The sequence below is a fragment of the Talpa occidentalis genome, unplaced genomic scaffold (assembly GCF_014898055.3).
Source record: "Talpa occidentalis isolate TD23 unplaced genomic scaffold, MPIMG_talOcc4v2.1 talOcc4.6, whole genome shotgun sequence".
In the NCBI taxonomy this organism is placed as follows: Eukaryota; Metazoa; Chordata; class Mammalia; order Eulipotyphla; family Talpidae; genus Talpa; species Talpa occidentalis.
This window is the reverse complement of record NW_023604972.1, coordinates 136177650-136202278: the sequence shown is the minus strand read 5'-3', so window position 1 is coordinate 136202278 and position 24629 is coordinate 136177650. Positions and strand designations below refer to the sequence as shown.

The following is a 24629-nucleotide window of genomic DNA, read 5'->3' as shown; positions in this document are numbered from 1 at the left end:
GCGAAACAAGTCCCCGCGGCCTGCTCTGCGCCTGCGCGAGCGCCGCGCCCGCCCGCGGGGGGAAGTGGCGCGCCGGCTTCCGGGGTGGGCTCCGCCGGCTGGGAACGGAGCTCCGCGGCAGCGCCATGGCGTCCGTGGGCACTCTCGCCTTCGACGAGTATGGGCGTCCTTTCCTCATCATCAAGGACCAGGACCGCAAGTCCCGTCTTATGGGACTCGAGGCCCTCAAGGTGCGGGGGGCCCCGCGCGGGCGGCGGGGAGGCGGCGGGCCCGGGGGCTCTGCGCCTGCGCAGTGTAGGGGGAGCGGCTCCGCCATGTGCTCCGGGGCGGCAGGCCGCGGGGTCCCCTCCCCTCGCGCCCGCACCCCGATCCCTCAGGGCAGGAGAGGGTGGCGGAGTAGCCTTTGGCCCCGGCCTGGGGGCGCGGGTGGGGCCGCAGGGCCGTCCCGGGGGTGGGCGCTGCCCCCCCCGTGTCCCCGCCCGGGAGCCGCTCCGTGGGGCGCCCCGCCGTGACCCCCACTCCTGGGGGCCTCTCCGTGGGGCGCCCCGCCTTGACCCCGCCCGGGGGCCGCTCCGTGGGGCGTCCCCGTGTGGGAGGCAGCGAAGGCATCGTGGGGTCACTTCTGGCCTCCCCTTAGGGTACCTGCGAGCGCCCTAACGGAAAGGGGGCGCCTCTTTGTCAAGGCTGAAAGGCTCGGTCGCTTGCCGCGTGTTTTCCTGTCCGCCTGTCGGCGCGCGGGCGCGGGACGCCGTCCCCGAGGAAGAGGCCACTGTCGCCGGGGCAGAGCGCGCACCGCAGGGTGCGTGGAGTCTCCCGTTGGGGGGGGGGTGGCAGCCGCAGCATGCTCCGGGGTTCGGTGGAGACGGCCTGGAAGGGGGATGAGCCCTGCTCCGGGCCGGCAGAGGGAAGCGCTGGCGCAGGGCGGGGCAGGTTGCCGGGCGCAGAGCCCCTGGGCTGCGTGGGGCGCGGGCTGCGCTCCGGCGGCCCCCAAAGGTGGCCCTGCCGGGGGCCTGGGATCAGGGCTGCCGGCGGGAAGGAGGATCCGTGGGGGGCTTTGAATCACCGAGAAAACCTGCCGTCCTCGGCCTCGGTGTTTGGGATGGGCTGAGGGCCTGGGCGTGCGGCGAGGAGGGTGGTGGGCTCGCAGAAGCACTGGCAGGGTGGGCGGGAAGGGGGGGCTTCGAGAGGCCGCCGACTTCTTTAGGGTTTGAAGTGCACAGACTGTGCCTGAGCCTGAGGTCTCCTGACTAGCTTAGTATCGATCAGGGGGAGTTGCTGAAACTAAAACAGGCCGTTCTTCATGGACTCTCCTTTCTACTTGAACCTCCTCCGCAGAGGGTCATGATCTAATGCCTCTGCACGCTGGAGACAGAAATGAGAAGCCATAAATTCAGGGCTGGCCTGTCTTGCAAATTCGGTTTCATTTTTCAGCTACAGGACCGGCCAGTACCCCCACCCAGCATAACAGTGTGGACACTAGAGGTTATTTTGCAGCAGCTCCTGTGTTTACTGCTCAACAGCATTATGTCGGGCAGGCTTCAACCCCTGAGATAGGTGTTAGTTTAGCGACTTTTATGGAATTGAAAACCGGGCCCCAGAGCACTTAAGTAGTCGCCTATACTCACATCGCTAATAAAGAAGTGGGTGTGAGTCAAGCCCACCTCTGTGTGGCAAGTGGTCTGGGAAAGGGTCTCAGCCATGGCACTAGTAATATTGAGGGCCAGGCCAGTGTCTTGTGGGAGCCTTGCTGTCTAGGATGTTTGTCGTTTTGTCCATGGGTAGACCGTTCCCTGACAGTCAGCACCAGCCAGTAGACAGCTGGTTGGACAAACTGAGTCAGACGATCCAAATTGTGTTCATGTAGACATGTCCCCTTCAAGTCAACCCATCAGAGATACAGCCTCCATGCCAGTCTCAGCCTCTCCCCGATAGTAACTACCAGAAGTGTCTCCTGGAGGATAAAATTCATCCCTGATTAAGAACCGCCTGCCTGTGATTATTGTCCTGTAAGGATTCCAATATACAGACAAGGCAGTGGGAATTTTAAGGATTACAGGTATTTTCACAGCCCAGATGAACTTTGTGTCCTGTTACCCACCATACGGGTGACTACGCAGAACGTGTGCGTTCGAATGGCTTTTAAAGGCGGTCAGGATTTTGGAGGCTAGAGGCCCTTCTGCCCATCAGCGCTCTGGGGGTTGAAAGACAGGTTTGGGGGATAAGCAGCGACCATCCTCTGGAAGGGGTCTAGGTCTCAGATTGTGAGGGAGCTTTCAGGAAAAGCAGAAGTTTTAGACTTGAGCGTTGAGGCACTGGGAACTCTTGGGGACTGATAAGTGGAGTGTTTGAGGAAAATGGTTGGGTTAGCTCTAGGTGGGATGAATCTGAAGGATAGCGATAGGAGGTGGAGTAGGAGTCCCTGGAATTCCATAGGTTCTTGCCTCCTGGGTTGGGTTGGTGATGGCAACGATGAAGACATTTGGAAGGAGAAAAATGGGTCTAAAGGAAAGGATGGCGGCGGGCTTCTGTGCCCTTCAGTTTTGTTGCCGCTGGCAGGTGACAGGCAGGGATGACCCTCAGCATACGCGTCATGTGCCGGCTGCCAGAAGAGTCTCTATAAGGTGCTGTGTGCTTGTGACTGGACTCATCGCCCAGTGTGCACCTTGCTCGGTGGTCTGGTCAAGCCTCCTGGCTCTGGCCGGCGTGCGAGGGCCTGCCTCCCAGACGGACGTGCTGAGGAGCCAGGGAGAGAACAGAGTGCCTGGTTCTGCTGCTTTTCCATAAGAATTGCCACCTGGAATGCAGACCGGTCCAGCCCCTGTGGATGATCCAGCCCCTGTGGATGACGTTTTCTCCAAACATTGAAAATAGATGTTTGAGCCAGCGCTTCCGCGCCTCGGTATCTGCACAGTGCAGCATGGGGGACTGTGTTGAGCGAAGTCAGTCAGTAGGAAGATAAACTGCAGGTGGTTTCACTTACGTATGGACTATAGAGGAAGGAAAAAAGGTCAGAAATAAAAGGCCAAACCAGGAGCAAACCCTGGAAATCTGACTGTAGAACTGAGGCTGCCGGAGGGGGTGGAGAGGGAGCAAGGCAGGAGAGGGAGCACGGGGCGGGGTTGTGGGGGGCGGGGTGTGCTGGGACCTGAAGACAGATCCTGTACCCGGAATCTTGCGCGGTGTTAGGAATAAATGCTGTCTCGGGAATGCATGAATGAATAAGTCAGAAAAAGAGTCGTGCCGTAACTGGTCGTGAATGTTAGCACGTGGGCATATTTTTCAGCCTGTCTGTTGCATCTCAGTGTAGAGGCTTTCAGAGACAGCAGCCTCGGGGTGATTTTCATCGCCGTCAGCTGTGTGCGCGTATCGGTTACAGTTGTGCGTGACGTGAATATTTGCTTTCTCGTTGTTCCCCGTAGTCTCACATCATGGCGGCAAAGGCTGTAGCAAACACAATGAGGACTTCTCTCGGACCAAACGGTAAGAGTCTCTCGTTCTTTGTTTATAACAAAATTTTTAAATTCTGTAAGTGGTCGGTACAGCCGCTATAGCAGGTTGCGACATGGAAGGGCAGCCTCCTCCCGCGGCGGGGCCAAACTCCTCAGTGAATTCCAGGCTGTTAGCATATTTGTCGTCCCGGAGTGTGTGCGCTTCCAGGTCAGATCCCCTCCCCGCGTGTCAGTAGCGTTTTCCTGATCACAGTGAACCCTTTTTTGTTATTACAGTAGCTTCATGGTGATGTTCTGTGGCGTTTTTGCTATTTCCCTGGTTTTAGGTGTTTCCAGGACTTGCTTTATGTTAGTGAATCTAAAATGTCATTTTGGAGATAGTCACTTGTTTTGAGGTTTTTATTTATAGTTTCATAGCTAGCAACCGACTCAAGAAGTCCAATTCCTTGGTGTGGATTGCTAAGTGTTTTCACCCAGAGCCATTCTAAACATCGCTGTCTTCCTAGGGCTTGATAAAATGATGGTGGATAAGGATGGCGACGTGACTGTGACCAACGACGGCGCCACCATTCTAAGCATGATGGACGTCGATCATCAGATTGCCAAGCTGATGGTCGAACTGTCCAAGTCACAGGATGACGAAATTGGAGATGGAACCACAGGAGTCGTTGGTGAGAAAAGGCGGGAGATCCTTCTTGTTGAAGAGCTGTTACAGGCAGTCCCTGCTGAGCCCGCTCACTCAGAACCTGCTCTCAGGAGACGGGTGAAGGCACATTGCCAGGCCAGCACCCCCATCCCCCAGGCTCAGCGATGGAACGAGGGGCTGGTTAAGCTCTTCTGGTAAAAGGAGCCAAAGAGACAGGGCGCTAGCTGTGACCTCTGGCACCTGATCGGGTGCCGGGTGTTTGGTTTTTAAAGCTGAAAGGATGTTTGAGTCGAGGGGCTGGGGGCTGTGTCTTCCAAACTAGTGTCCTCTCAGTGTGGCATTCCTGAGGGTGTCAGTTCTTGCACACTGAGATAGGATAACGCACCTGCGCTTAGGGCTGTGTGCTGAGCTCTTCGGGGGTGACCCATCGCGGTTCCTGGGACACACTCTCAAATTGCTAAGCACAAAGTTCTGTGTGCAGAGAAAGCCAGTGTGGCCAAGTGGCCGTCATTAGTAAGCTAGGGTTCATTTTACTGTTCCGGCATCGTTTCTGAAGGTCTGGAATATCTGAAAAGTTGGGGGAGATTAAAGAATGATCAAGTATGATGGCCTCCCCGGTGGCGCAGCGGTTGAGTGCTGGGTTGTGAAGCTGCCCGCCGCCTCTGCGGCGCCGGTTCGATCCCCGGCTGCTCCCCAGCCACCGGAGGAGGGTCCCACATGGCGCGCAGACCTCTCCTGCCGCCCGCTGCTCCCCTCAGCAGTGTACTTCGGTCCTTCTGCCTGCTCTGCTCCCCGCTCTGGCTCTGGTGAATTCTCTCACCCTCCCGCGCTTCTGACTGTACCCAGTGCATGTATAGACAAAAAAACAAACAAATAAAGAAAAGAAAGAAAACATGCCTCTATATAAAAAAAAAAAAAAAAAACAGATATCGCTGAGCGCTATCTGGATGTACTTGGGGTGCAGCCAAATGAAAACAAGCAAAGCGCCTCATCTCTGGCACTAGAATAAACATTTGGTCCTTTGTCACCAGCACGAGTTTCACTAAAAAGTCCCTGGCCCAGAAGCATGACGTTTCCCTCCTCCATCATGTCCTTGGTTAACAGTCTCTGCACCACTCAGAGTCTAGACCTATTAGACCTTTGCTGGAAACAAACAGGAGGCTCCCTTTTTAAAAATTGATTAGGTGGCCTCACCCCTGAGATACTCCCAGCTTAACTCTGGAAGCTTCTGTTTCCAAAATAGCATCTAGTTCTGATTTCACTACAAATACGGTCTTGTGTGTCCTGCACCGACTATGCGCCCTCTCTCCTGCAGTGCTGGCCGGCGCCCTCCTGGAGGAAGCCGAGCAGCTGCTGGACCGCGGCATCCACCCCATCCGCATCGCCGACGGCTACGAGCAGGCTGCCCGCATCGCCATCGAGCACCTGGACAAGATCAGCGACAGCGTCTACGTCGACGTGACGGACATCGAACCCCTGATTCAGACTGCCAAGACCACGCTGGGCTCCAAAGTGTATGTCTGCTGCTCTGTGGGTTGGCCCTGCTCTCTCGGGGCTTCCTGGGTGCCGAGCGTGTGTGGGTCTTCACTGCGGGAGAAGCTCCGGTCCCTGGAAATGGCCACGTGCATTTACCCTGAAGCAGGACACTCAGTCACCTGCTTAGGAGGATGACGATTTCAGTTCCACAGTTATCTTTTCCAGATGACAGAAAGTTTTAGGCATTCAGGCACTATATTCAAGTACTAGCTTTCCCTTGTGGTTTTTCCTGAGTGAACACTGAGTTTAAGCAGTCTATTCAGGTTTGCGAGTTTTCCCAAAAGGCAGCATCCCCCTCTGCAGGCTCGGAGCCCTCAAGGTCCGGTGACGGCCGCGCTGCAGTCCTGAAGAGGAGCAGGCTCTACGTGTGTGGTGTCCCACTCGGGGCTCGCTTGGCCACGTCTGTAGTGCAGGGAGATAGTACATTTCGGTTCATTGGTGAAAATAGAGATGTGATTTTTTTTCTGCCATCCTAGTTATGTTTCCCTTTGGGGTCCCGGGCGCCCAGGTGAGGACGGGACTCCCTGCCTCAGAGCCTGCAAGTGCAGGTCGAACGAGACCGAGCACCCTGCGTTTTATAAGACGTCACTGGGTGACACTGTGGTGCCGAGTGCCAGAGTTGCCGTTTTCCATCTCCTTTTCTGCTCTTGTCGCGACTGTTTTCAGTGGACATGAAGGAATGTTTTGGTTTTCTTCAGGGTTAACAGCTGTCACCGGCAAATGGCCGAGATCGCCGTGAACGCGGTCCTCACGGTCGCCGACATGCAGCGGCGAGATGTCGACTTCGAGCTCATCAAGGTGGAAGGCAAAGTGGGCGGGAGGTTGGAGGACACGAAGCTCATTAAGGGCGTGATCGTGGACAAGGACTTCAGTCACCCGCAGATGCCGAAAGTAAGTTGTCACCTTTCACGGGGCTACGCTGTTTCTTGACTGTTAAATCCACCGGCTCCAGCTTTTCTCTCTTTCCTGGCAGCAAGTGGAAAACGCAAAGATTGCCATTCTCACGTGCCCGTTTGAGCCACCGAAACCAAAGACAAAGCATAAGCTAGACGTGACTTCTGTAGAAGATTATAAAGCCCTTCAGAAATACGAAAAGGAGAAATTCGAAGAGATGGTTCAGCAGGTGCGCCCTGGTTCTTGGCCAAACGCACGGGGTGGGTGCTCTGGGTGCTCTGGCGGGGCCATGGGGGGGGGTGACTCACCTCTGCTTCAGTCTTCGTTCCCAAGGACAGGCCACACCGGCGGAGGCTGGTAGGAAATGCGTGTCACGAGACTGCGTCAGGCTGGTGTGAGTGCCACTGCCTCCTGGTACTAGTGACAGTTCGCTGGTTTCCGGGGCGAGGGTGTTACGGATGTTTGGTTTTACTTCAGCGTGAATTAACTAACTTTTCAAGCACAGTTTGACAAAGGAGGCGATTTCTGTGATGTTTATCATGCAGAACTTGGGCTGACAGAGTCCACCTGCTTCCTTTCCAGTCCACTTTTTCTTCTGATGTTTCCCCCTCGCACCCCCCACTGTGCATCTCACCCTTTTCCAGCCTGTTTTCAAATGTGAGCCTGTTAAGGAGTCTTCCTTCATGTTAACACAGTTGTGGTCTGTCTTTTCCCAGATTAAAGAAACTGGCGCCAACCTTGCTATTTGCCAGTGGGGCTTTGATGACGAAGCAAATCATTTACTTCTTCAGAATAACTTGCCTGCGGTTCGTTGGGTGGGAGGACCTGAAATCGAGGTAGGGAGCTCCTTGGGGAAAGGCTTATGAACTAGGGGTTGAGCTTACGATGAAGTTGTGGATTTGGGGGTTTCTTGGGTGTGCAGCCTTAATAGCCACGTCCCGCTCAGCCTTGTGAAGGGGGAGGAGGAGCTGAGAGAGGGAGGGTGCTAGGGCCCCTCTTGTCATAGTCTGTGCTGTGTTTTCGTGCTCCCACAGCGCGTTGGGGTGTTTCCACGTGTCACCTCACAGGGCCTCGTTGGCTCTCGGAGGCAGGAAGGCCCATCTGCCCCTTCTGTGTCAGCCCATCGCTAACAGCCTCCCAGCCATGGTCTGCACTGCAGACACCCCGGCCTTTGGTCCTCCCCGCAGCCAGGTTTACAGCAGGGCAGCTGCAGAGCTCTGTGATCGCAGAGCACAGTTGGCGAGACAAGGTCGAGAGATGGGGAGCTGTGCAGCAGGACGCCGGCTCTTCAGAACCTCTTGCTTTCAGCAAGACTCCACAATATTTCGGCCAGAGGGGGGCAGCAGGGGTGGATAGGGTCATAGAGCAAGTTGGTGGTCTGATTTTGAAGATTGGCTGTCCCTGGGCTTATTCTCTCCTTTCTTCTCCTTCATCGTCTGCCACGACCAGTTGATCGCCATTGCGACTGGGGGGCGCATTGTCCCACGGTTCTCAGAGCTGACCGCTGAGAAACTGGGCTTTGCTGGGCTTGTGAAAGAGATCTCATTTGGGACGACCAAGGACAAGATGCTGGTCATCGAGCAGTGCAAGAACTCCAGGGCTGTGACCATTTTCATCCGAGGAGGAAATAAGATGGTGAGCGTTCCGTGGGATGTGCTCCCCCGATTCCAGTTTGCCCTTCCCCAAAACACTTATCAGAGACGCAGCAGCATACAATGTGAGATGCTAAAGGTCACGGCCACTGTCAGTCCCAGGGGTGGAAATGGGGGCGTGGGGAACAGCCGTGCTGGCCTCCACCCCCGGGTGTCAGTGCCCCTGCACAGCACTCCCAGGGGCTTTCTTGTCAGTTTGTTGGCCGCCTTCACATGGTGGCGTCCTGCAACAAACCCCGGGCTGCCTGTTCGGTTATTTGGCTGGTTTGTTTAAACTATGTTGTCGGGAGGAAAGAGGGCGGGTGATGGCAGAATGTAACCTCCAGCCTGCACTTGCTTGTAACCAGGATGGGGTGAACGGTGGGGCCAGCCAGTGCCCAATGAGCACTTAGATTAAACCAGAGGTGCCAGGCAGCAGGATGGGTACAGAGATCACAGCCATGTTGATATAGGCAAATCTGTGTCCCTAGATCATCGAGGAGGCAAAACGATCCCTTCATGACGCGCTGTGCGTCATCCGGAACCTCATCCGGGACAACCGCGTGGTGTACGGCGGAGGCGCTGCGGAGATCGCCTGCGCGCTGGCCGTGAGCCAAGCAGCAGACAAGGTGAGTAGCTGCACGGCCTGAGCGTGCCTCCCTGTACCCCGGGGTCGGATGCTGGTCATCGGACACTGGCCCTGAGCCTTGACTGTGGTGGGTGAGCTCTCTGGTCTTTGAACGAGATTTGAAATTCAAAGTCCACCCTAAGAGCAGTAAGAGCACGTTGTCTGACTGCTTTCGTGTGTGGCTTCGTCCTCACTCGTGGGTGACTTTATGTTGTGGTGGATTCAGAGTAGTCAGGGCAGCCCAGTCTTAGAATTCTTGAGTCTTTCAGAGTATGTGATTGAAGTGTCGGCATCTCCGCTGGTTTTCCCGCCCCCACTCACCCAACGCCTGTGCCCGCAGTGCCCCACCCTGGAGCAGTACGCCATGCGCGCCTTCGCCGACGCTCTGGAGGTCATCCCCATGGCCCTCTCGGAAAACAGTGGCATGAACCCCATCCAGACCATGACCGAAGTCCGAGCCAGACAAGTGAAGGAGGCGAACCCTGCTCTTGGGATTGACTGTTTGCACAAGGGCACAAACGGTGAGCGGCCACCGTCATGCGGGCTGGGCTGGTTCACGCCGGGTCCCCGCGTCCTGGGTGGGAGGCCGGTGGGGCATGCTGGCCAGGTGGGGTCTTCGAGATGCTTCACACGCTGGGTATTTGGGTCCTGAACTTGAGTGTTCGATCATCTCGCCTCCGGAGCAGCTTAGACAGCTGGAGTTCACTTCTGTGACAAGCTAGTGTGCTTACACCAAAGGTGACGTTCAGTCTCTGGTTTTAAAAAATAATTCCCCGGTCAATTTTTTTTTTTTTTTTTTTAAGAAAACTGTATTTGATTGCTGTTAGATTTTATATTTTTAAGATTTTACTTATTTATACAAGAGCTGGGGTACAAGCCAGGAGTTCAGGAGGGTGAGAGGATTCACCAGCAATAGAGCGGGGAACAGAACAGGCAGATTGACCAAAGTGTACTGCTGAGGGGAGCAGCGGGCGAAACAGGAGAGGTCTGCCGCGCCATGTGGGTTGCTCCTTGGCCGGCCAGGAATCGAATCCACGCTGCAGAGGGTGCAGATAGCTTCACAGCGTGGCGCTCAACCCGCTGCGCTACCGGGGAGGCCCAACTCACTTTTCTTCGCACAAACACCTGTCACAGTGGCCTCAGGGTGTTGTGTAAAACAGCTCTGAGGTCGGCTTCTAGCTGCTTATTCCTAGCATGGCCTGTTGGCCAGGGGTGTTTATAATTATAAACGTGGCGTGACTGAGCTGCCCCGTCAGCATCTGCTGAGAAGGCAGTACCACCTCGGCTTGTTGAAAGGGCAGCCCCGTCGTTTCTGTTCTAATTTGGCCGAGTCTGAGGCCCTGTGATCAGTCCCAACCGCAGACTTGTCTGCTTTTACTGAAGAGAGTAGGTCGGGCCTTCTGCAGTTTGCACCCCGGGGGTTTCATAGCAGCCACTCTGACAGGTAATTAAATTTTTTTTTCAACTTAAAGGAGTGATTATGCTAAAATGTTACCATTTCTAAGTCTTTCTTGAAATTAGTTGTAATTTCAGGTACAGATTGCAGGTTTGCTAAATTGCTGTGTCGGCTGCCGGGTTGGGAGGTATGAAGTGTCCTTGAAAGATGTGATCCTAGCGGGCTCCTGACACTTCACTGGTGGTTGAAGAGAGGTCCTCCTCCCGCCCACCCCAGCTCTCCGGTGACCAGGGTCAGATTCCAGGTGTCCTTCAGATACAGATACAGCTGGCACTAGTCACCGCACAGCTGAAGTTTTACTATGATCCTGGAAGGTGGAGAAAGTTGCCGGTACAAATGTGTGTGCTCTCTGGGGTAATAAACTTGTTCTTTCTCAGATATGAAGCAACAACACGTCATAGAAACCTTGATCGGCAAAAAGCAGCAGATCTCTCTCGCCACTCAGATGGTTAGGATGATTTTGAAGATTGACGACATCCGTAAGCCTGGAGAATCTGAAGAATAAAGAAGAATCTAGAGTAATTGTAGTAAGACCTGCTGCTGTGATTGGATGGTGTCCCGTGCTACATCTACAGTTATTTATTGTTCCATCCTCCATTAGCCGCTTGAGATGCTGTAATAAAAAGCTGTTTGGTAACTGGCTTCAAAGTCCTCTGATTGTGGGGGTGCTGTCCCCCGGGCTGTGTGACGCTCTTCAGGTTTTAGTGAACCGTTCATTGTAATAATCAAACGCCATAATTGGAGAGAGGTTGAGTAGAAATCCTAAGACAGCTTAAAATTTAAGACAGCTTAAAACATTAAAGATTTAAAAAATTTAAGACAGCTTAAAACATCTTACAAAACGCCTTTCAATGCTGTACCATCAAATGGAGGACCCTTCGGTTGTAGGGCTCCCTGCGGCGGTGCGTCCCCACCAGGCGACTGGGGGGCCCTCAATACCTGCCAGGTTACAGGCGGGAGACCTAGGCGGTTTCTGCAGTTCCCGGCAGCCGCTCTGCAGGGTCCGCTTTGCTGTTTCTGGCCCTGGCCCACCCTGAACACAGCCAGCTGGTGTCGCGTGCCACCTGCAGCCACTTGGGAGGGTGTTCTCCGCTCCGAGGGGCAAAGCAAGGAGGGTGAGCGTGGAAAGCGAGGAAACGGACTGAGCAGGAGGAGACGGACTGAGCAGGAGGAGACGGCTCACAGTCGCCATGGGTGGGGGGAGCCAGCCCTTCCAGACACCGGGGAGGTGCTCTTCTCATGCCTTAGGTAGGTGGTCCCCGGCCTGCATCCCAGCGTGAAGCAGCAGCTGGGGCAGACCAGATGCCTGACTCCAGGCTTCTAATCCCCGATGCTGGGTTGCGTCCAGCGTCTGCTTGCGTCTAGGTGTCTGGATTTTGTGGAGGAATGTTGGGAAAAGGTGACTAAGGTCACTGCCACCCAAGGGAGGATTTACGGATGGGACTCGAGAATGAGGATATGCCAGTTGTCTCATTTGGCCTGGGTGATGTCACAGGGTTACCTTCTCAGGAGAACACAGGCACTGGCCGGTGCTGACCGTCGGTCATTGTCTCTACGTTAGTGCTCTGGCGGGTTCACTGAAGTGGAGAGTGGAGTAAGTGCCAATGGTCTTCATTTCAGTGTTTCTGGAACACGGCTCAGTGTTGGAAGTGGAAACCTGAGTGTGTTCCTGGGGTGCATTCCATCCTCCCGCGGGTGGGAGCAGCCCGCCTCCTGGCGGGGCATCAGGGCACAGACTCTGGGTCTAGAACCCGGTCAGACAGACCTGCTTACAGCAGTGGCATTCACAGCCGGTGCGTGGTGGACAGACGTCCAGCCAGAGAGGAGGCGGCCCCTCAAACACCCTGCTTCCCGGAACGCGTGGCTCGCAAGTCTTCAGGGAGACACAGGCTTCCCGGCCCCGGCTGCCCACCCCACACATCCAGCTCCTGTCAGTCCCGGCCGCGCACACCTTTTCCCTAACCAAGGCATACGGGAAACCAGGAGGGGGTTCTGGAAAATGTCCCCTGACAACAGCAGGTTCAGGTAGAGACCCTCCCTGCCACTGCTGCTGTTCTGAGAGGCCCAGGGTGGCAGCCCTCACCCACATCCTGATGCCAACAAGACCCTGGGAGGTGTGGGGGCTTCGGTGTTACTCTCGGCCACTGCCCGTCAAGCGTTGTCATTTGCAGCCTAAGAAAGCCTGATACTCCAGGCAGGACCAAAACCAAACTTCCCATGGCCCAGTTCTGCTGCTGCACCCCCAGGTAATCTCCCGTCTAGACCGCAGGGCCGCTGCGTCCTCCCAGCTGCTCTTTACTCTCCCCCCCCCAGCCCCCATCACTACTTCCCCCACCCACTACTCCCCCCTCCCGTCACTACTCCCCCCGCCCCCCTGCAGAGGGCTGTGGCTCCCAGTGCTCTCTGAAGAAGCCGAAACCATCAGACCCCCTTGGCACCCCCAGGCCCAGCCAAGACGCAGAGGTGGTGTGGCCCCCAATGGGCCGTGGCACAAACGGGTGGAAACAACCCCGCTCTGTACCAGGGACCCTCCCTGTGGAGCCCCCAGGTGGAGGGGCCTCACCAGCCCGGGCCACGGGTGGGCACTGCAGACGCAGGATCCCGAGAGAAAAGGTCGCCGCTCTGGACTCAACTCCCGCTGGAGCTAGGAGAGGCACGCCCAGGCTGTCACGCAGAACAGCGGCCGGGGAAGTCAGGCCCGTGGCTGGTGTAGACGGCGCTGCCCCAAGTGGGTCTCGCTTTGTGCCCAGCCACAGGGGTGTTGACCGCGGCCAGGGCTGCTAAGGAGCTGGAGATGTTCACGCCCTCCGGGTTGCACTGGTTGACAACGCCGAGTCTCAGGAGGGCAGCTTCACGCCCTGCACCTGCAGGACCCCACCTAAGGCCTGGACACTGTCCGATCAACCCCCAAACCCTCCCCCTCACACCCTTCCCCTGCCATTGTCAGTGGTGTAACTGTAATTAACTCTGATTGAATGCATGAGAGGGTTCTCACGCAGCCCCGGCTCCTGGGACCCCAAAATGCCAGGGTTTAGAGAATCCCTGCCTAGAAACAGCCGGACAGTAAGTGAATCCCATCATTTTTAATTAGCTTTTAGATAAAGTCATACATTTTAAGACTCAGAATTAAGTTTGTTAGCTTGAAATAATTAGGTCATTTGGATGCCAGGTTTTCAGCTCAGCATTTCTCACGGTGCCATTTGTGGCCGTAGCAAATTCATCCGCAGGAGGACAAAATACACATCTAATCAAGTTGGCTTTTCCCCACCTGAGTTTACAGTTCATGTTCTGGGCTTTGCAGTCCAAGGAGGAGCCCAGCGCAAGGCAGGAGGGCCACCCCGGCTCCGGCGCGGCCCTGGGCGTGCGCTCACCGTGTCACTCTCGCGTTTAGATTCTTCCACTACGGGCCTGTTTTAATATCTTTTATTTAGGCACGTATTAAAAATTAAATTATTTCATACATTAATATTTCCTACTGAACTTATATCTCGGATGAAAGTGAATTTCAGGATTCCTTGGTTTATTTTACATGAAGTGAAAATTAAATCATGAAGTACTTCAGGCAAATTTCTGGATGAAAGCTGTTGTGAGTTGGCACTTGGCCATGGTTAGATGTACTTGTTCAGCCACTCAAGTAAATTCCTTCTTGCCTCATCAATATAGGGCTTGTCGTCAGGTGCGCAGTCTTCTCTCTTCCGATGCACAAAGCCATGAGTTTGCCCGGAAAATGTTTTAATTTGATATTCCACTTTGCAACGATCTTTCAGCTTCTGGGTCAGCAACGAGACCTGATAGGGAAAAGATTTCAGGAGGATATGATTTGAACCCTCAAGAGTCCCCTTCTCCAAATCTGTGAGTGCTCAGAGAGGATATTTAACATCAGGGGCCTCCCTGGTGGCACAGGGGTTAAGTCTCAGCGCTGTGGTGCCATCACTGCTGTGGCCTGAGTGCAGTCCCCGGCCAGGGAGCTGACCCAGAAGGCACAGCAGACCTCTCCTGACTCGCCTGCTGCTCCCCTCAGCAGTGTATGTCAGTGGATCTGCCTGTTCTCCCCACTCTGTCTCTGGTGAATCCTCTCACCTCCACACCTCTGGCCTACACCCCAGTTCTTGTATGCACAAATAAATATAAATCTTTAAAAAACTAATTGTAAGGTTGAAAAGTATTTGGAGCAACAAATGAACCCTTGGGGGCATTTTCCCCAGAATGTCATGGTGCTACTGAATCTAAGGATGAGAAGAGGTTCTGCAGCCATGGAGGCCTGGTGGGGGCAGGACTCTGCCTACAACAGGGGTCTCCAAACCAGAGGGAGCCCACAGCTGCTCGAGATGGACCTGGATTCTGTCTAGACCAGAGATGCGCTCACGTGTACAAAGCAGAGAACAACTTCTCAGGGTAAACCAAGTCAGGGAGTGCGTGTCCACGGAAACAGCAGCAAAGCCTGGCCCAAACCCAGATGCCACCTTCCTGCCAGGTCCGTGGGGCACAGACATGAGAAAGGTGCTCACTTACCTGCTCGAGAGGAATCACGGCATCGTTCTCCGCGAAGATGAAGAGTGTGGGGTTCTTCAGTCCGTGCACGTCGTCCGAGTCCCTGATGATGCCTGGGAGGGGACAGCAACACGGGTGGGACTGCCGTCTGCGTGGCCCAGAAAGCCACGACAGCTTTGATTGTTCAAAGTCAAATGCGTGCCTTGGGGCTTTTGTTTATTGACTTTTCAGTCGTTTCACAGAGTGACCTGCACTGTTGAGTCCGCCTCACTGAGAAACTCCCTTCATTCCTGAACAATCAGGCCATTCCACAGGGGAACCAGGCTTTAAGACAGCGGGGCGGAAAAACGGCCCCCTAGTGAGAGGAGACCTGCCAAATCCCCACCCCTGCTACCACTGTTCTGGAAGTTTCTCACAAGCCCCTAGGTTCTGACTCCAGCCACCTGAGCAGGCCCCTGAAGAGGTAGGTCAGTCACTTGACTGATAGTTGCCTTCAGAGGCCCAGAGTCCTCCGAGATTCCAAAGTGTGGGATCCCCTGGCACCAGGCACTGGTCCCGGCAGGCTGGTAGTGAAATGTATGTCTTTTTTATTTCGGAATTTCAGGGATCTTTTAGCCAAAGCATGTTCTGTCTTAGGGACTCTGACCAAACTGGGGGTGTGCCCACTCCCCGGGAAAGCAAGGACGCTGGCACTCAGATGATGGCCCACAAAAGGGGCCGCTGGCGCAGGGCCTGTGGCGGGCAGAGACGGGGTTCAGCCCCAAGTGCAAAGATGGGGGGCTATGGCCAGAGAAGGAGAGAGGGGTCGGCAGGTCGAAACCACCACAAGGAGACACTGGGGGTTTCCTGGCTGGAGTAGTGGACAAGGTTCTCACTGTAGGCAGGACAGGGTGACCAACAGATGGGGGGTGTCCTCACCATACCACGGGCTGGGCCAGAGCCCGAGGTAGGTGCCCACTCTGAGGACCCACAGAGGAGCCTGACTCAGGTTTGGTCAAGAAGGGAGTCTAGGGGCCTCCCTGGTGGCACAAGGGGTTAAAGCCTCAGCACTATGAAGCAGCCACTACAACACAGGTTCAATCCCTGGCCAGGGAGCTACCCACATGGCGCAGCAGACCTCTCCTGAGCCATCCGCTGCTCCCCTCAGCAGTGTATTTCAGTAGATCTGCCCATTCTGCTCCCCACTCTCCACTCTGTCTCTAGTGAATCCTCTCACCCTGCACCCGGCACCTTTGGCCTGCACCCCAGCTCTTGTATACACAAATTAAAAAAAAAATCTTTTTAAAAAAGAGTCTAATAAGGAAACAGGAGGAAATAATAGGTAGCTGTTGTTTCCATTTCCTCTTGGCAGCTCCGCAAAGCTAGGTGACCCCGGTAACCCCACTACCCCCACCCCAGCCAGGGCGGCCACGAGCTCCCGGCCACCACCATGCGCTGCGCAGCCGGGACAGCAGGGGGCGCCCGAGAGTCGGCCTCTGGGCCACTTTCTGCGATTTCCCTGGACTCCCTGACAGTGGCTGCTCGACCTGGGTTTCTTTGTTTTTGTGTAAGCCAACAAGTCAAGGCTTCTTTTTGATGCTAAAAGTCAGCAGAAACACCACAGTGAGGAACTGTCAAGCCAAACGGGCATCACTGGTATACTATGAAATACAAGATGGAAGGTCAAATAGCTTGTCTTTTTTTTTAACTTTTTTAAGATTTATTTATTTATGCATACAAGAGCTGGGGCACAGGCCAGAGGTGCGGGGGGTGAGAGGACTCACCAGAGACAGAGTGGGGAGCAGAGCAGGCAGACTGACTGAAATACACTGCTGAGGGGAGTAGCGGGCGAGACAGTAGCTGCTGCACCATGTGGTAGCTCCCTGGCCAGGGATCGAACCAGGGAGCAATGGCTGCGGACAGCTTCATAGGTTGCATCCTAACCCCTTGTGCCATCAGGGAGGCCCCCTTTTTTTTTTAACATTTTTAGGGTCTGAGTGCTTCTATATGGAGAATTCAGTTTGTCGGGTTCTAGACGCACCCTGATGTTCCTTCCCTTGCTATGTTACCTTTGGTCTGTCCTGGCTGAAATGCTGATGTTGCCATAACATTTCCTTCCTCTCCTTTGCAGTGTGTGTGCCTCTGAGACTAAGTCACATCTTGGGAAATACCTCCATGGATACTGCTCACGGCAAAGGCCTGTCATCAGCACCCATCACCGAGACAATGCTATTCCTCTCATCCCTGGGAAGCTGCTGAGACAGCAGGCCCCTTCCCCAAAGGCCTCCGCACTCCCAGCACAGTCCCCGGCAGCTGCACCTGCAGCTTTCTAAAGGCAGTTTTCTTAAAAGGGGCCATGTTGGCCCCATGGGGTTAGTGTTGCCCCCCCCCCCGAGCCCTGAACTTGGAAAGAGGCTCCTGGCACTCACTCCTCCTCCTGTTCTTTTCGTGTAAAAATGAACAAGCGGATTTACCATAGACAGATACCCCTGCCCTGAATTCTGGATATTTCATCATCACATGATGGACAGCGACTCCACCCCAGCAGAACCCCACGACGCCAATTTTCTGGGCGTGGCACTGTTGCTTCAGGTACTTGAGGACAACATCCACCTCTCTGGAACACAAAGAAAAGTGGTTCAAGAACCAGAAGTATTCTGTGTGCCCCTGGGGCAGGCCGGGCCCAGGACTCAACCAGCAGCAGCTCCTTGGGGCTTGGGGTCTCACCTTCAGAGATGGGTCCTCCCTGCCCCTGCGACCACCCCACAAGGGAACTCCTGGCAAAGCATGAATCTGACCGGCTCACTCCAACCAAAGCCGAGCAGCGGCTTGGTACAGCATCTGAACAGGGGCCTGGAGCTAGCATGACTCTAAGACCTGTTCCAAGCGCTGCGAGCACCCCAGAGTCTTGTCTCTCAAAAGACACCAGCTGGAACCAGGCAGCTCCCCACATGCTCTGACTTGGCACACATTCGCTCTGCTGAACACCCCAACCCTGCATCTTCCAGCCCCCAAGGGATGTCCTCAGGCCCAGAGCATCCTCCAGAGCAAGCGGGGACTAGGGAGAGAGAGGAGGGCACTGCTGTGCAGTCCCCACAAAAGGCCCCACAAGCTACATGGGGATCTCCCACTCTTGAGGGTCACATGCTTGCCCCCCAGACTTGGGAGAGGGAGCCAGGCCGTCACACCCTTCCAGGACACAGACACACACACACACACCCCCAGCTGCCAGGATGGGGCAGACTTAATACAAAGTGGCTGACATTGTCAGGGAGCAGAATCTGCCACCCCAAAATAGGCCTCTGGCAAAAGTCTGATTTCTTGGGAAGACTGGGTGGAGGCTGCTTTTGAAAAAGATGAACTTCTGTAAGGGTGTATCCTGGGAAGACCTGATCCCCATCTATTTCTAGGGAGAAGGCGGAGCTTAGTCTGCACACACCGCGCATGGCGCCTTCCTGGAACATTCCTAGAGCTGTTCCCCTCCTCTCTTCCCACCTTAGCAGAGCTACCGAAGATGAGCTTGGAGTCTCGTGCGCAGGTGACTGTTTGTTTCTGGGCCTCTCCCACGTAGACGGGGGGGGGGGGGGGGGAATGTGTGTAGGGTAACATGCTAACATTGGGGTTCTCTGGGTCTTCTCTTATCAAGCTGTCTGGTGCTCGTCTGCTCCCCTCAGAGGGAGAAGGGATCCCCACAGTAAGGCTGGACCCACCTGTGCCCCCAGAGTTCTGGGGACCCCACAAATGCAGCACAATGTTGGGCACTTACTTATCTATCTTTCGGGCATTTCTTGTCTTCAGCCACTCAGGGAAGGTGGACCAGTCTCCAGAGGGATCCCAGGGCGCCTGCCCTACAAAGAAGTCCGGAACGATAGTTCTGGAAAACAGGGAGGTGCGGGACTTAGCTTCGGCGAGGCTTACCTACACAGGACACTCCCTCGCAGGCTCACAGGCCCGCGGAACAGCTCCGCTCCCAGCCGGGAGGCCACCTGGCCCAGGGTCAGGTGTTGCACAACTGCAGGTGCAGGCAGGCAGCGGGGCCAGGAGGGCACAGGATGGGGTGTGGGGGGAGGGCCCCTCCGGCCCTGGGGCGCCACACCTGTCAGCCGACCTGTCACGTGAGCCTCAGGCCAGCAGGGCACACCTGGCCAGCCGCCAGGCAGCAGTCAAGCACTCGCTCTGCTACCCGGGCGCTGCAGGGCCTGACCTGCAGAGCAGAGGTGCCATCTAAGGCAGGTGCTCGTGGGCGGTCTCCCCAGATCGGAGGGCATTTCTCAATCAGCCCAGGGGTCACCTGGACGCAGGGACGGGGGGTCAGTCCAGACCCGGTGAGCCCGGGACTCTGCTGCCATCATCTTAAAGGACGCAGCGTGTCGTAAGAGCCGTGAAGGTTCTAGAGGTGAGAGGTTTTGTCCTTGCTCGGCTGTTGACCCTTTTCCCAGTGGAAGCCGTGCTCACTGCTCCCCTTTTTATGCCCAGAAGAATGCAGTTCGGGGGCTCGTGCGGGTGCGGGTTGTCAGTGAACACGGCCTCCCTGAGAATCTGGTTTCCACCTCACAGTGAGGTCGGCCCTCGGCTGCCACGTGAAGTCTCCTGTTCTCTCCCCCAGGTCCTGAAACACACGCAGGTAGCCCTGCTCAGAATTTACAACCACGTGAGCTCTCCGCAGGCGTGTTAATGAATTTTGGCTTTTTCGCCTACTAACCCAGCTTTCCTGGACCTGCTTCGGGGCCCCGCATTAGGCCCCCTCCGAGGGAGCCCCGCCAGGAGGCGCCCTAGCCTGTGGCAGGTGTTCAGGTCTCACCCGCACCGCTTCGGGCCAACCCTGTCTGTGTGTGTGGGGGGGGGGGGGGCTTTGGTTTTTTTCCGAATATATTTTCTTGCTCTCCTCTCTCCGTGCACACTAATGCTATTAAAGGTCTTTCACCCTGAGCGTCTGCTTTGCCTTGTGCACAGAGAGGCCCGTTCCCTTCGGAGCGCGGGTGCCGACGCGCCCTAAGACATTCCCACTTTCCCGCAGCTGGTCAGGTCAGCCAGTGGACAACGCAGAGGAGAACGCGCTCAGGGAACAAAGCCGAGCACAGAGATTCACTGTGAGCAGGAACAGAGCTCAGAGCCCGCCACGCACGTGTATCCATTGCCTGCGATCATGTCCGCCATGTATCTGGTGTTGGGCAGCTGCCAGCCGAATATGTCCTGGATGACGACCACGGCCTTGCCCGTGTCCACGGGAGCTGGGGTGACGTAAGCCTTGATGTGCTCCACCTGGACCTCGCGCCCCATGCCCCCATACTCCAACCTGTGGCCGATGTCGCACGGGCAAGGGCGAGCCTCGTTGGCCATGGCAGACTGTTCAAGCTGGGCTGCAGAGAGAGAACGGCACGTTAGAGTCTCTAAGGGGAGAATTCCAAGGAATAATTCCCTAAGGGGCAAAGCCCAAGACTCTAAGGAATAATTACAATGAAATCAAGATTTGAGAAAAATTAATTTTAATTCTAGCCCGAGTGTGTGCAAGAAATCACACCAAGCAAAATCCGGCAGCACCATAGATGAGGTTAGCAGCAATCCAGCGCCAGAGCGAAGGTAACCAGCAAATACAAAGAGAAATAGTGGAACTCACGGGAAAATGGCAGCAACCCCCAGCCAGGTCTGGACAGGAGAGTGAAGCAGGGTGAGGGAGGCAGGAGCAGGTGCTAAGGGGGCCCAGCAACCTGGGCCAAAGGGCCAGACCCACCCAGAACAGCCCAAACACAACCAGCGCCCAGGGCCCAAGCCCAGTGAGGCCTTAGCCACCAAGAGATGAGGATTTCGGGGCCTCCCTGGTGGCACAAGGGGTTAAGCACAGCACTATGAAGCTGTCCGCAGCCTCTGCAGCAAGAGTTCAATCCCGGCCAGGGAGCTACCCACATGGCACAGCAGACCTTGCCTGTCTCCCCGATGCTGCCCTCAGCAGTGGATTTCAGTCAGTCTTCCTCTTCTGCTCCCCCCTGTCTCTGGTGAATCCTCTCATCCCCTGCACCCCAGTCCTGCACCCCAGTTCTTGTATGCATAAATAAATAAAGCTTTTAATAAAAAAGATGAGGCTTTTAACTGAGACCCCCTCCTTTACAAGTCAGAGGCCCAGATTGTTCTCTGTAGTGGGAAAAAACAAAAGCAAAAAAGAAACGGCAACAAAGAAAAAGAGGAAACTCTACCAAGCAGGACTAGGAATGTAAACAGAAAACCCAGGATAGGAAAAAAGCAGCCAGTCCCCCAAAAGTACACGGGCCTTCCCAAGGGGGACTGCAAAGCCTGGAAAGACAGCCTAACAGTTGCCCCTGGGCGGCGAGAGCCCCGAGGCATCCGGCAGGACCGAATGCAAATCCACTTGGGGGTGAGAGTTTCACCGCCCAAGCCACAAACTCTACACACAGCAAGGGAGCCAAACAGACAAGGATCAGGAGAAATTTACGTTGAGTGGAGGTAGAAATGACGAAAACATCTAAAAATGCTGCACCAAACAGAAGGCAGGAAAGAAAGCACAACAAAAGGAAAATCAAAAACCTATGAACTATAAAGCAAGAAATCATGTGGCTGAAATACAGGCAAATAAATGTAGGTTAGAGTCACTAGTAGAGAGATTTCCACATTGAATTTGTAAAGAGTCGCGCTGCAGTGGCCACCAATAGCTTGATAGCGCTGACCTGAACCCCTCCGCCACCAGGGAGGCCCGCTACCCACGCTCTGAATCTCTCCTACCCACTGGAGAAAAGAGACAGACGTCCTAACTGGTCGGAAGGAAAACGACCAAGGTTTACAGTCGGGAAAGCCACGCTCTGCACTGGTTCCAGCAGGTGATTGTCTGCAGGCAGGGGCAGTGGCTGGGCGAGGTCCATGAAGCCCCTCCCATGGCGCCTGTGTCCCGGCCAAGGCCGCAGCTGAGCAGGGCAGGCAGCTCCGTGGTTATAACCATGCCCCTGTGGGCCCTGGCGAGGCTGGGGACACACCCTTGACCCTCTACTGACTGAATCATGAGAACATTTTGTGAAGCCTTTCAGGATTGCAGCTGTGGAGAATAAGGTTTGGGGTCCCCCTAGACAGGGAGTCATGGGTCTGAGGTGTATAGTGGGGTCCTCATGTGATAGGTGGGTTTGAGAACCCAGCCCGGCCACCCTGAGCTCTGACCCTGGTCTCCTCTGATGAAGGCTCTGAAAGTCAAGGTCCTCTTCTTGGTCAAAAGCTGCTCTGTGGTGGACACCCCAAAAGGCACACTGAGCGACACCACGGTGGCAAGCTGCGCCCAGCTGGGGGCTTCCCCCCAATATCCAGGCCACGTGCCACACATCCTGAAGGCGCACAGAGCCCCTCCTTCCAGGCCACCCTCACTGTTCCTGCACCAGCACCTTTGGGCCCAGACTCCAGCCAAGCTCTTTTGAACTCACTCCACAGGGAGGCCCTGGCTCTTGGGCTGCCAAGTTCACCTCTGCATTGTCCAGTTTTACGAAGAATCCTGCAAAGTTCAGCAGAACACCCACCCCCATATCTCCTCGAGTCCCTCACCCCCACCCAGACAACCTCGTGATGGCTGACGAGCCTGGCTTATCTGCTGCAGGGATCCTGGCCGGCCAGTCAGTTCTGCCAGGACTCCCTTCCCGCCCATGCGCTGCCTCTTAGTAATTTTCCATGCCCTAACCCCCACCACCTGCTCCTTGGTTATAAGTTCTCACTTTCTATGTTGGGTTCAGAGTCTACCCCTCCCGCCACGGCAAGTCCCCCTGGAGGTGGGGCCTCCACCTAGTCCTTGGTCCTGAATAAAGTCCACCTTTCGGTTTTTTAACAAATCCCCCCACAAAATCAGGAGTCGGGGCTCTTGGGGAATCACGGGTGTACATTTCAACAGCCGTGCTCCCGTGCCCGGCTCCCTTCTCATCGGCAAAATAAAATCTTTACCACGTGTCCACTTGCATATCAGTATGAGTCACGACTGACCTTGCACTGAAAGGGATCGCTTAGAATAATCAAACACACCCCTTTTCACAACTGGAAGCCAGGAAGACGCAAGACAGAGTGTGCACGTCCCGCTCTCCTACCCCCAACGCCTTCAATAACTCGCAGGGCAGACTCTCCTAGGCCATGAAGTTCTCCAGCCCAAGCAGAGGAAACAGATTTTGACCAGCGAAGAGTCTGGATGCAGAGGGGGTGAAACGGGCAAGGAAGGCTGTGAGGAAGAAGCTGCTGGGGGTTTGGAGATTTCGCACTGAAGCCAGACCAAGTGCACAGCAGCTTGGGTAAAGGCAGCTTCAACCTGTGCTGGAAGGGGTGACAAAAGGGGACGGCTGGGGGTTTCCCGCTGCTGGGCAGACAGCTGGGACACTGCAAGGCAGTTGGTTTTCCATCTCGAAGGGCCAAGGCAGGGCCTACTTATCCTCGCTGACTCCATGTGCCTCGACTCCCCCCAATACTTATGCCTCCGCAGCCAGGCTTGCGCGGCCCTGGCACCAGTGGAGATGGAGTTAATTAGGCCGCAGGGTGGTGAGCCCAGCCTCCTGAAAGCCGGCCAACCACGTGGCCTCTCTGGCCCCTTCTGGGCTGCTGGAGGTCTGGATAGCATTTCCCCAGATACCCGCAGGGCTCACTCTGTCCACCTTATTTTAAATGGGTTTGAAAACAACAGGTGGCAAGCTCCCCGCCCAAGGAAGCCTGCAGGCCGGCCGCACCCGGCTAGGTTAGCCTTGGAGAGCGGGTCCTGCCTCCACCCCGCTGGCCAGGCTGAGGGCGCGCAGGCTGGGTCTGCCTGGGGGCCAAGCGTCTGGCCTGCGGGGCCTCCGACTCCAGAACCTGCACCTCCCCTCTCGCTCCCGCCCTGCTAAATATAACGCGACATTCGCGGTGCAAACGGTCCCAGTTTTGCAGCATTAATGAAAGCCAGACAGCCCAAGGGTCTCCACCGCAGGAAACGCGCCTCGGCTCTGCTGTCAAAGGCACGACCAGAGAAGGCGGGGGATGCGCCCCAGCGGGCGGGGTGGGCGCGCGGCTGGGGCGCTGGATCCCCGGATCCCCGGAGACGCCGCGCGGGGGTCCCGCCGGGCTCCGGGCAGGGCTGGCCGGCGCCGCCCGTGCACCTGGCCGGCCTCGGTGTCCCGGCGCCGCGGGGCGGGGGTGGCCGAGCGCGCGGGCGGGGGCGCAGGGGAGCCACGTACCTCGTCCCGCCGGGGAGGTCGAGCCGCCTTCCCTGCGCGCGGCCCGGGCGCCCCGGAGTCGCGGGGCAGCGGGTGGGCGGCGCCTGGGGCCGGGCGGGGGATCCCCGCGGGCCGGATCCCAGCCCCCCGCGAGGCCGAGCCCGGAGGGGGGCGGGCAGCGAGGAGGGACACGGGGTGGGTGTAGGGGGGGCGGGCAGGAGGCGGGCGGAGGGCAGGTGGCCTGGAGGCCGGGGGAGGAGGACCAGGGAGCAGGGAGCAGGGAGGTCGGCAGGACTGACAGGCCCGGCTCCTGAGGCTGTGACTTTGCTGCTGTAAATCAGAAATGGGCTATTTTCCCCAAATAAAGGCGCCTACCCGAGCTTGGGCCGCCCTCCCCCACTCCCTGGAGTGTCTCCTCACCTGACTGAGGTCGTGCTGACCAGTCAACTGGCTACGGTACAAGGTCGAGCAAGAAAACCCGGGGAACTGTGACTGCAAGGGCACAAAACGGGTGACAGCAGGAATGAGGGCCCGGGCGCCACCAGGATTTAACCAGAACTGAGGGCTGGGTGGCAGCAAGGTGTTGGCTTGGCTGCTTCTAAGCGGACAGGGTGCGCCTTCTGGCTGCAGCTGACCTTGTCCTTTAGGAGCTGTCATTCAATCAGAGGCAAATCAAACACATCAAAAGACCCGTTGTGAGGTTTGTGACTTAATGTGATTGTTCAAGAGCGATTTTCAGCTTTTTGTGTGACATCAAGTCTGCC

General features: G+C 56.1%; 2 protein-coding genes across 3 annotated transcripts; one reads left to right on the top strand and one right to left on the bottom strand.

Moving 5' to 3' along the window:
- Positions 1-52: 52 nt before the first annotated feature.
- CCT5 (chaperonin containing TCP1 subunit 5) lies at positions 53-10908 on the top strand. Its single transcript, XM_037529486.2, has 11 exons — positions 53-230; positions 3420-3480; positions 3956-4120; positions 5411-5609; positions 6330-6522; positions 6605-6754; positions 7242-7361; positions 7975-8160; positions 8648-8785; positions 9125-9305; positions 10618-10908. The coding sequence occupies exons 1-11, from the start codon at positions 126-128 to the stop codon at positions 10743-10745; spliced, it is 1626 nt and encodes a 541-aa protein (XP_037385383.1). The 5' UTR covers positions 53-125; the 3' UTR covers positions 10746-10908.
- A 2410-nt stretch (positions 10909-13318) lies between these two features.
- Positions 13319-24396, bottom strand: CMBL (carboxymethylenebutenolidase homolog). 2 transcript variants are annotated; one of them, XM_054687965.1, is made up of 6 exons: positions 24286-24396; positions 19836-20070; positions 18477-18584; positions 17185-17327; positions 14753-14844; positions 13319-14028 (listed from the first exon to the last, which is right to left on the bottom strand). In XM_054687965.1, the coding sequence occupies exons 2-6, from the start codon at positions 20048-20050 to the stop codon at positions 13849-13851; spliced, it is 738 nt and encodes a 245-aa protein (XP_054543940.1). In that variant the 5' UTR covers positions 20051-20070; positions 24286-24396; the 3' UTR covers positions 13319-13848. The 2 variants fall into 2 exon arrangements, with proteins under 2 accessions (XP_054543940.1, XP_037385182.1); XM_037529285.2 differs by lacking the exon at positions 24286-24396 and adding an exon at positions 23887-23938.
- Positions 24397-24629: the final 233 nt, after the last annotated feature.

Bases quoted from the DNA above. Each gene is read 5' to 3' on its own strand.
- CCT5 (XM_037529486.2), top strand. From the start codon at position 126: ATGGCGTCCGTGGGCACTCTCGCCTTCGACGAGTATGGGCGTCCTTTC. The intron at 3,481-3,955 runs GTAAGAGTCTCT...CTGTCTTCCTAG, and splicing joins GACTTCTCTCGGACCAAACG to GGCTTGATAAAATGATGGTG. The intron at 9,306-10,617 runs GTGAGCGGCCAC...GTTCTTTCTCAG, and splicing joins TTTGCACAAGGGCACAAACG to ATATGAAGCAACAACACGTC.
- CMBL (XM_054687965.1), bottom strand. From the start codon at position 20,050: ATGGCCAACGAGGCTCGCCCTTGCCCGTGCGACATCGGCCACAGGTTG. The intron at 18,585-19,835 runs GTGCGTGGCGGG...CCTGTTTTCCAG, and splicing joins ATCGCAGGCAATGGATACAC to AACTATCGTTCCGGACTTCT. The intron at 14,029-14,752 runs GTAAGTGAGCAC...TTTCCCTATCAG, and splicing joins CCGTGATTCCTCTCGAGCAG to GTCTCGTTGCTGACCCAGAA.